This window comes from Oryzias latipes, chromosome 12 (genome assembly GCF_002234675.1).
Source record: "Oryzias latipes chromosome 12, ASM223467v1".
Lineage (NCBI taxonomy): Eukaryota > Metazoa > Chordata > Actinopteri > Beloniformes > Adrianichthyidae > Oryzias > Oryzias latipes.
The window spans coordinates 23027848-23038471 of record NC_019870.2 but is presented as its reverse complement, the minus strand read 5'-3'; the positions used below and the strand labels follow the sequence as shown (position 1 = coordinate 23038471).

The window sequence follows — 10624 nt, the reverse complement described above, 5'->3', positions numbered from 1 at the left end:
GGGCTGTAAGCTAGTGGGGGAGTGTACACATAGGGACAAAGGTCAATGAGAGCAGGCTTGCTCCTTGCCAACAGTCCCACCCACATGAATTTATAATGAACTCCTGTCACTCTGCAGCAAGTAGCTTAACTGGTTGAAGAACTGGTTGATTGACAAGGACCAAAGGAACTCAGCATTTGAGAAATTGAACATTGGAGTGGAACCATGAATTCTGAATTCTTCCATCTGTGGTGACCTAAAGCTGAAGCCGAACAATGATCCAAAACACCACAGAGCTCACTCCCTAATGACTTCATACCAAAATAAAGACTTTGAAGGGGTCTAGTTAACGTCCTGACCTGAATCTGATTTAAAGGCTGGCATGACCTTAAAGGGTTCATGTTTGAAAACCTTCCAGTGGCTGAATTTCAAAAATCCTGCAAAGATAAGCGGGCCAAGAGACTCACTGAGAGCTAATGCTGGAGCTCGAGTGCAGTTGTTGCTGACAAGCGTGGTGAATCCTGCAAAAAGGTTTAAGGGATTAGCATTCTAACACCGTTCATTATTTTTTACTTAACACCTCTATTTTAAAATCCTTTTATTTTAAATAACTTGATGATCTTAGATATCCACGTGGGACAAATATGCAAATTTTGTGTTTTCATCAGTTTATAAATCATTAATCTGGTACTATTTTTGTACAGTTGTAGATTTTTGTAGCTGTTCCAACTACACATTAATTCCATTGCGGGCCTTTTAAAATTATCTTTATTCTTTAATCAGGAGAAAAATCCATTAGATACTTTTTAATACTACTGCGTGTAAGAAAGAGCAAGGCACACTAAGTATGAAACAATAATGTTTATTTTTCCACAAACTGAACATATAAGGCAACTGATAGAAAAATAGGATTTTTTTGGTCACAAAACGGTCCAACAGTGCAGTGATCATGAGTCCCTTTCGTCCGAGCTGGAGTCAGCGGAGCTGCTGGAGGCAGAATTTGCAGAACTGCTGCTGCCGGCAGGATGAGATGCAGACTGACTGCTCTGCTCTGGATAAAGAGGAGCAACAGAGGCACCATGGCTAATTAAATGCTACGGATGCTGTTTGCCCTGAAATCATCTTGGTAATTAGCATCTCAATGTCAAAGTACTCAACGGAAAAAGGCAGATCCACTTTGTACTTACTTTGATACTTCTTGAACCTCTTATGCAGGCAAGACCTGACATAGCGCTCCAGCTCTCGCAGAGTGGAGGGCTTCAACACCTCAAAGTCAATCTCAATCTCATCTGGGTTGGAGCTGCTCATGGAGGGCTCTTGTGTCTTGAGGATGTGCACCACACGGCCCAGCTTCATGCCTGGTAAGCGGTTAATGTCCAGACTCAGCTGGTGCTTCTCCTCATACGTCATTGGCAAAAATTCGTCACCTGAGCTCTGGTCTCTGCTACGTTTATATGACTGTCTGATAATATGATTAGACAAAATGTTAGTGGGAGGTTTAAAAAAAAAAAAAAAGCAAAACAACAAATTCTAATCACAAAAAGATGTTACCTGGAGCTTGAAGCTTTTTTATGTTGTGTCTCAGGTTCCCTCTCTTGTTCTTTGCTCATCTTGGGCTTGTTGAAAGGATCTTGGGTCAAGTTTGAAAGCTGCTGGTGAACAGTTTGAAGCTAAAAACAAAACCAAAACAAAGTTACATTTTTTTTATTAAGTTTTCCCTTTTTTTTAACCATAAAATTCTAAAAAGAATTTGAAAAGACAATTTGAAGAAACAAGAAGTAATTGAATATGTAGAAGCAGGAGGATGAAAGGAATTACTGAAGTCGGGAAATAGGAAAACATTTTTGCAAACTTAAACAACAGCTGGGAAGTTACCAATGACAAAACATTTTTTAAAATCTGTACTGTAAGTCTATAATAGACGCCGATCTCCACTAAACGCCGGGTTTTTCTATCCCTTGCGCTATCTTGTGGGGTCCAGATGACCCCACTCCCAACGTACGTTGGGAGTGGGGTCATCTGGACCCCACAAGACAGCACGAGGGCTACAGACGCTGTTCGCGAATAGTGGCCGGGCTGCTCAAAAGGCTCCCCCTGCTCCGTGCACAGTCGTGCAGACGCCGGGTGTCTCTGTGGTGTTGTGAGCCAAAATAGCGATGGCCAAGAAAGGCTCATTGGATTTCAATTTGGTGGTGGCATACGCCAAAGAAGATTCTGGTGAGGAATCTGCACAACATTTAGTGAATCCTAAACGTTTCCTTGAAAGCTGCAAACAGATGGATGATATTTAGAAAACGGCTGCAGGAAAAGGAGCAAACCGATTTCCAGGTGGAGGTGCTAAACAAAAAAAAAGAGGGGGGTGGGGGTGGGGATGAGAAGAACTGGTTTTAACATGGATTATTCAGCAAAGACGCAAAGGTGTGCGTGTCTCCAGGAAAGTGATCCGCAAGAAAGCAAGGAGGATTTTTGATACTGAGATTGATGCTTAAAGGGAAAAGAAATGTTCGCTAATCATAAGATAATACAATGTTATCATCACTTCAGTAATTCCAGAAATGTTCATCTGGTGTCGTCTGCATTTCTTGACCGAATTTTCCCGCAAAATGAACCCATTAACAATCAATATTGGATCTGTGATTGAATGAACGGCGGGCCGACTGTCCAATAATTCCACATTTTTGGAATAAACGTCGGGGCCACTATTGGAAGATGTATGGTACGCAAGATTACTGCATCTTTACCCAGTTTGCTTCTTTAACTTTTGACTTTACAAAAATAATTATAACGAGAAATTTTCCAACCAGCGCTAGAACCATTGACTATAAAGAGAACTGGAGCGAGTGAGGGTGACATCACGTCACCCATTGAAAATGACTTCCTTCAGGCTTCAACCAAATAAAGCCAAATCCATTCACCATATTTATGCGATACGGACGCCAGCATGTTGGAGCCAGGCGATGTCAGTAAGCAGTGATTGGTCCAAGTCTGAGTCAGCATTTCTACAGCAATCACTGACTAATCAGGAGTGAGCTTGTTGCAAGTCCACACCCCCACCACTGAAAGCAGGCTTGAATATGAATATGTTAAATGTTTCAAACCTTCGATGTGGGGGGCACCACGTGCTTTTACTAAGGCATCCGATTGGTCAGTTTATAACTTGAACAACTTGCAATAAAGAAATATCTTGAAAATAATTTGGATAAGCAAGAACATGTAAAAAAGGTAGCAGAGCAAGAATGTTATTCTGACCAATAGCTGTTTATTTCTCTACAGAAACCTGTGGGATTTTGGCTTCTCGGAACCAGCAGGTACTTACTGTTTGGAACGCGCACAAGGGGGCAGGGTCATTCAGTCTTATTCCCATATACAGTCAATGACTAGAATGCATGTTAATACCTAAATGTCACGCCTGAAGGTATTTGACAGAGTGCATGTTTCAGTAGATGGTAGATTCTGGATTCATTCAACAGAAAAGTTAACATTTAACTGCTCAAATTTGATGTTGAATAAACGCCAGCTGTATCTGCATATGCACCTCAGCGAGTCGAGCTGCACGTTCGTCTGTTGGTTCCGCTTTGTCCAAACTGGAGGAGCTGTTGCCATTAAGCATTCTGAAGTCTGCGCTCTTCTCAGCTGATGCAACCAACCCCACTTGTTCTTCTGGCATCTTTGCGAATTTCTGCTCAAAAACTCCCTACAGCAAGCAAATGTACACATCACATCATTGAAGAGCACCCCTCCCAAGAGCTCCTGCAGCACTTTGATTACTCAGAAGCTGTTTTTCCACCTGAAGTTTCCTGGCCATCCCTACAACACTGTGTTGTGGAGGGTTGTACTTGTAGCAGTTGGAGAAAATTAATCGAACATCTGCAGAAAACTGTTCTGCATCCTGGTAATCACCGGCGTCCATCTTTTTCTGCAAAGGAAAAAAATGGAGTGAATGACATGGTGCTGCTTCCCCCTAAAGCCTGATGTGTGATACACTGTGATGTACTTTGACAGTGCTGAGGTCCATGGGGTATTTAATGATGTCGTGGTAATCGTGCAGCCCCAGAGCTTCAGCATCTACAGGCTTGTAGAAGGGCCAGGCGTACATTGAGTGTTTCTTGGACAGCATTTCCTTCAGGATATCACTGCAGTACTTCAGCTGCTCACTCAGCCCGCTTCGCCTTTCTTCCCGTGGCACCTCCTTCTCCTCCTCAAAGCTGCCTGCACTTTCATGCCTAATCCGGTTTTCTAAAATAGGAAGCAAAGTGGTTTAACCTCAAAACCTTTTGCAACTTGAAAGTGTGTTACAGGCGCTATAGCGGATTTTTTTTCCACAATACCTGCAGCACTGCTTTTTTTCCCTTTTCCCTTGGTTGGAAAAATCTCCACTTCCCTCCGAGGCATCAGGGAGACTTTGTTCAAAAAAATCTTTTCCAAGGGGAGTGCCATGAGCACGATGTCATCTGTGGGCTGCAGAGGGAAATGAGTACAATTCCTGCATGGAAAACAATTCCTTTGAAAGGACAAAGGCCCCTCACCTTGTTATAAATGTAACAGTTAGTGAACATGGTGTTGAAGTCTTCCATACATTCGCTTGCACTCCAGTAATAGTTGTTCTCCAGCCGTTTCTTGATCGTACCCATGTCCATGGGGGATGTAATGATTTTATGGTAATCCTGTGGAATTAAGAACAGGGAGAGCAGTTTTTTTTTCTGACCTCCAATGTCATAAAACTGCCCAAGTTTGAGTAACGGGATCATTTTATTGCTCTTTATTCTAACAAAGATTTTCTTGTTTACATCATCAATGTGTATTTGTGCTCCTTTGAATTATATCTTAGATAACTGTCAGCACAACAAAAACTTTGTTTTGGTTTATTTCAATTCTGTTCATACCTAGCCTTAGATCATCTAAATTTAACAACAAAATTTATTAAAAATGAAAAAAACTTCAAAATCCAAAACATACCAGCAAATTGATGCACTTTTTTCCTGTTCTGTACAGCTTTTGTATATTGATTTATTCATTACTTGGGCTACAGGCTGTTAGTGTTCAAGCATCTATACTCACTGTGTTGTTTCAGTGGAGTTTGCATTAGAATTAGGAAGCAAAAAAAGACAGAAAGTGGGTGAAGACATCTTAAGAAACATTTAAGCAAAACGGACAATTTTGTACAAATGTTTTTTGTTTGATTTAGAAAAACAACAGATCTAAAAACTGTATTTTTGTGGAGTTTAGAAAGTAGTCCAAAGCATTCTTTACAGTGATTTGAAACATTTGTGAGTTTGGACTAACTGGCCAGTAGTTATGGAGAGGTGGGGCGTGACTGGCTGTAACAAAACGCTCAGTCAAATATGGTCCTGCTCAGCACTGCTGATGGAGCGGGCCAAACTCAAACCGCCTCAGGGCCTGAGGGTCCACCATCTCTTTTATTTCAGCAGACACTAGAAGACAACTGCATTAAAAACACTTTCCAAGCATCTTTTGATCTATTCCCAAGTTTTTAAAGGCTTTGTATGAACTTACAACCTTCCAGTCTCAAGGCCACTGAGCTGGTGGCGCTCCCAGTGGTCTTCTAAATATGATTATTATTAAATCAATACACCTGTGGCATTTTTTATGACAGTCTCTCCAGACCAGCAGTTGTGGATGAGAAATTCTTCTGAGTTGTGGGCGGGACCGTTTGCAGAGCAAACCTGACCCCATTTCCCATTATCCATCTTTATGGACGCTCTCCCGCTAGCTTACAGCCCCTCACAACCCCAACCTAACATTACCGGAGCAACAAAAATGGTGAGCAATTTTGGAGCTATGCGGCCCTACACTTTTGAGCCAGATGCCAGCGTGGAAAAGGAAAACAAAGACGTACATGGATCTAGACGTTTAGGTATTAGATTAGGGTGTTGTTGTTTATGCTTAATCCGCTGTTTTTTAGGTGATGTTAAGAGAGCAGGGTGTTCATTTAGAAGACAAAGACAGAGTGAACTCTACCTGGGAAGAGGAAAAAAAGGGGTTAAACTTTGTACAAAGTGTGCAGTTATCCTACACAACAGATAGTGAGCATTGAGGTTTGTGTTTGCGGGAGATAAAATATTAAGCAGATTTTAGAATTGGATTTAGACTCATGTTTGGACTGAGTTAAGAACATTTACTCTTCGAGACTCCAGATGTATACATCTGCAGGGATTTGCTCCTGTTGTTTTTCACGTCTGAATAAATATTTAGCTAATCTCTGCCTTTTAACAATCAATGAATCTAGGAGGAATTAAAAATTCTAACATCTACAAGTTGATGAATAAGAATGGAGAGGAGCAGGGAGCTTGTGGCCCCCCTCCGTGTTTTCTACGTACAGTAACGAATATGATCTTTTCTAAACAGCATTTTTTCGTTTGTTCCTAATTCACAATGATTTGAATGAAGAAATACTCAAATGTCATTTTAAGCCTAAATTTCTTAATGAATGTCCTCCATTAGGATAAAAATGCCACAAGCACATGTTAAAAACACCCAAAACACTATTTTCATCAGAGTGGGTTTTTAAGAAATCCAAGATATGGACATCTTTAATTGCAGAGGTTGTAGCTGATAATAATATTCACCTCTAATTGCAAAAAAAGACCACCCATCCATAATTGTGTCACTTAAGATGAAAAGTCCCTCACTGGTAGTCCAAGAGCAACTGCATCGACGGGTTGGTAGAAGGGCCAAGCAAACGGGTGTCGCCACAGGGATTTGATCACCACGTTGTGCATGTACTTCAGCTGGTTGGTCCTTCGACCCGGTTTGTCAGGATTGGTCACCTCAGGAGGTGGAGGGTTCACAAGCTGTGGAGGCTCTGACATGTTGGCGGGAAACGTCTGCCGGCTCCCGTTACCAAACCAAGGTGACCCCGCTTTCTCCTGGTGCAGCAAACACTGATCGAGCTCCGGCTTATTGAGGGTATAGTTTTCATTACCACACAATGCAGCCTGTGGGGGAAAACACAAACATAAATAGAAAGGCAATTTTGTGGAGCTCACCAAACAGATCTTAAACTAAAGACCCACTAATCATGTCTAATTTCCTTTTTACATTTAAACTTTTAAGTTCCACTTTGATCATGTTTTATTTATGATTATGCTGCTTTTAGATCAAATAAAAAAAACCTGTCATTTTCTAGGACATAGTATCTGCAGTGGATTTAGCTTGTAGCCCGACAATTTAATTAAATAAAGAAATACTCATAATACAAGTTTGAGCTTTATTTTCTTTATATATGTTCTGTGTCATCAGAAAAATGTCACAAGAAGATGTAATACAAAAAACATTTTTATTGGAATGGGTCTTTAAAAACAAAATTAAAAACAAAATGAAAGGTTGAAACTTTAACTGAGGTGAAGTTAGATATTGGACATTCGGCAGACATTGGCTCTGGGAACAGTGCGGCACTCAAGTCAGTCAAGCTCATTGTACTAGCAAGAGGTGTGGGTATACGTCTGCATTCATATTTAGGGATTGTCAACAAATTACTTTACCAACAACAAAAGAAGAAAACACATACAAAATCCTATTTGTTATAGGCTATTTCAAAATAGAATTTTAGAATTCAAATTTCGAAAAGATCTAGAGTCAATTTTGGCATTTTCCTTCGATAGCTTTTAATTCTGGTCCGGTTGCCTCCTAGATCCTCCCTTGGGAGGTGTTCCAAGCATGTCCCACTGGGCCTAGACACAGAGGAAGTCCCAGGACATGCTGGAGGGACTACGTCTCTCAGCTGCCCTGGGAGTGTCTCTATATTCCCCCGCAGGAGCTGGAGGAAGTGACAGGGGAGCGGGAATTTGGAGCATCCTGGCTTATACAGTCTCCATGCTATCCCGTCCCTGATAATTGTGAGAAGAAGGTATAATCTTTTATTATTTTTCTCTGATTGTTTTTCCAAATTTCTATTTGCTAATTTGGTTAAACCCTATTCCAAAAATGTTGTACATTCATAATCATTTTTACACATTTGGCAAACTCTACAACACAGGTGTCACACAGACACACTAACCCTGTTTGCAGTATCTTTAAAGATCCATCGGGTTGGATGGGAAGCGTCCTTTGGAGGGGCTTCCATCTGGACACTGTCATACAGGCCTAAATACTTGATTGCTGTAGAGACTGTTGTCCTTCTGCAAGGTAATTCTCCTTTGACAGAGGAAGGCTGGGGCTCTGACAGGGTAACCATCGGTTAATGGTCACCTCAATGACTAAAGCTCAGATGGCCGGCCAGGTGGAGTCCTGGTGGTACCAAACTTCTTCCCCGTAACCCTTGTGCTATCCTAGGCACTTTAAGATTGGGAGTTGGGTCATCTAGACCCCACTAGACAATGCGCTGAACCTTTTTTCTTCAATGATTTGTGATCTTCACTGGTGTCCATGGATTACTAAAAATCTTTCCACCTTTGTCATGGTTGGGAGAACACGTCAAAATACGGGTGGGATCTTCTAAGATAGCACAAGGGTTAAGGATGATGGAGGCCACTGTACTCGTAGGAACTTCCAAACTAGCAGAGATTTTGCTGTAACCTTTCCCAGCCTTGTGCCTTGAGACTATACTTACACTAAGAAATTAACTCATTAGAAAAAGCATTATAAGCTAATGTGAAGTGCTGTCCCCAATAGTGGTCTATCAGTTTTACTATTTTAGAGTGATTTGGGGTGACTGGGTTCAATAACTTCAAAACTATTGAAGAGAAAGGCAAACACACTAAAAAATTAACTAAAACTGAGAAAAAAACCAAAAAAAACTTAAAAGCTAATCTAAACAGATGTCCCTCAATAGTGGCTAATTTTGTTATTTTGGAGTAAAACAAATTAAGTTATTTAATTTAATAACTTTTAATAACTTTTAACGTTTAATAACTTAAAGCTATTGAAGAAAAGTGCAAAACGTTAGACTAAGAAATTTACTAAAATTAGAAAAAGCATCAAAAGCTAATGTGAGCTGCTGTCTCCAATATTGGTCAATCCGTTTTACTATTCTAGAGAGATCTGGCGTGATTGGGTTCAATAAATTAAAAGCTATTGCAGAAAAACACAAAATTTGACACTAAAAAAACTCGAAAGCTTATCTAAATAGCTGTCACTGATAGTGGTTAATCTGTTTTATTCTCTAGAGGGATTTGGGTCCAATGACTTAAAAGCTTTAGAAGAATTTTTATATCGTATGAATATATAGCTAACTTTACCTCTGTGACAATTCACAGATATTCCTCCAGAATTGTAAACTTACAGCTTAATATATTCATTTATGTAGTAAACTTATAAGTACATAATTGTTTAGTTATCTCAGCCCTTGATATTTTATGCTTTTTTAATTCATCCTTAATATAATAATGAATGTTGTAATCTATTACTGTTTTGTTTGTTTTTTAATGTTTCCACTATGCAGAAGATCAAAAAACGCAAAATGTAATAAAAATTAAAACAACCACAAATAAAAAGTGAATTTTGGAGTAATTAACCAACTTAAAAATGTAAACATGGGAAGCTACAGCTCCATGAAAGCAAACCAAAACCACTGCAGCAGATTCCCTCCTTCACATTCCTCAGAAAGGGTCTTTAAGAACTGCAGAACGTGCCAGGCGGAAGTGGGCGGACGTGACAAAAACCGCGTGTTTTATCACTTTAACCCACAAGAACCCCTGTTGTTGTTGGACACGCGCGAGGAATGCCTTCTACTGGATACTGAAATGCTTCACGTGTGCACGAACTCTCAAAGTTTTACTCAGTTAAATAAGGGCTTTGTATCCTAGCAGATGGAGGCGTAGTCCCCAAAACGTTACTTCCAACAACTATTGTAAAAAATTATTTGTCAAACCACACAGACTTCCTGAAGAGACAATGCAAATGAATACCAATATTTTCTTCGAGGTCAAGAAACGTCCAACGTGTTAGCTATCATAATTAGCTAGTCTGTGCACAAATGAAATGTTTTTCTTGCCTGGTGGTGAACGAAAATCCTTTATTTCTTTAACTCTGCAACACCTAAAAATGCTGCTATAAAATGTTATTGAAAAAAAAGTCTGACTTTTTTATTTTAACTAGTCATAATATATATCAGGTATTTAAGCAATTTAAAAAAATCACCTAAGTTTTCTTTTTAATCCGTTTCGAGAAAAAACTCCGATCATCATCTAACGGGAAGGGAGGGTAGCGGCAAGTTGTTTACCAACTCGTATTGTTAAATTGGAATAAAAGTTCAAGCAATGCTCCTCTTCAAAAACAGTAAAACTTTACACCGAAGCTTGAACAGAAAAGTATGCGCTTCAAGTACCTCCACGGCGAAGTCAGTCACCATCTGCTAACTTCCTCTCCCGACCTGCTGCACCTACATGGCTGGCAATTCAATTCGTGTCTATTTGTCTGGGCACGTCAGCCCAGAAGTCAAAGGGGAATACTGCCATCTAGTGTTCTGGAGTGTCCACTGTTTTCATTTGGCAAAAAACGCAAATATTTTGCACTGACATATTTTTCTTTTGATAATACTATTATCAAAAGAGAATTATATATTTTGCTTCACTTAACTTTTTTTCTGGTAAATTGAAATATTAATTGCAAAATGTTTACGTCTTAAGGGAAAACTGCATTTTGTGACGTTTATTCTAACTCGTGCCATCGATACTTGATCCTCACA

The 10624-nt window shown here is 39.9% G+C and overlaps 1 protein-coding gene across 3 annotated transcripts; it reads right to left on the bottom strand.

Annotated features, from left to right (window-relative positions):
* Positions 1–821: 821 nt before the first annotated feature.
* LOC101174934 (bromodomain-containing protein 3) lies at positions 822–10385 on the bottom strand. Of its 3 annotated transcripts, none has more exons than XM_023961003.1 (10): positions 10265–10385; positions 6630–6935; positions 4506–4643; positions 4308–4437; positions 3974–4215; positions 3767–3895; positions 3515–3673; positions 1531–1649; positions 1167–1441; positions 822–1030 (listed from the first exon to the last, which is right to left on the bottom strand). In XM_023961003.1, the coding sequence occupies exons 1-10, from the start codon at positions 10286–10288 to the stop codon at positions 927–929; spliced, it is 1626 nt and encodes a 541-aa protein (XP_023816771.1). In that variant the 5' UTR covers positions 10289–10385; the 3' UTR covers positions 822–926. The 3 variants fall into 3 exon arrangements, with proteins under 3 accessions (XP_023816771.1, XP_023816773.1, XP_023816772.1); XM_023961004.1 differs by having other exon boundaries at positions 913–1091; XM_023961005.1 differs by lacking the exon at positions 10265–10385 and having other exon boundaries at positions 6567–6734.
* Between the last annotated feature and the right edge of the window lie 239 nt (positions 10386–10624).

Coding starts and splice junctions, on each gene's coding strand:
- LOC101174934 (XM_023961003.1), bottom strand. CDS start 10,288: ATGGTGACTGACTTCGCCGTGGAG. Junction 4,438..4,505: donor ACTGTTACATTTATAACAAG/GTGAGGGGCCTT, acceptor TTCCCTCTGCAG/CCCACAGATGACATCGTGCT. Junction 1,650..3,514: donor GTGCAGCTCGACTCGCTGAG/GTGCATATGCAG, acceptor TTTTGTTTTTAG/CTTCAAACTGTTCACCAGCA.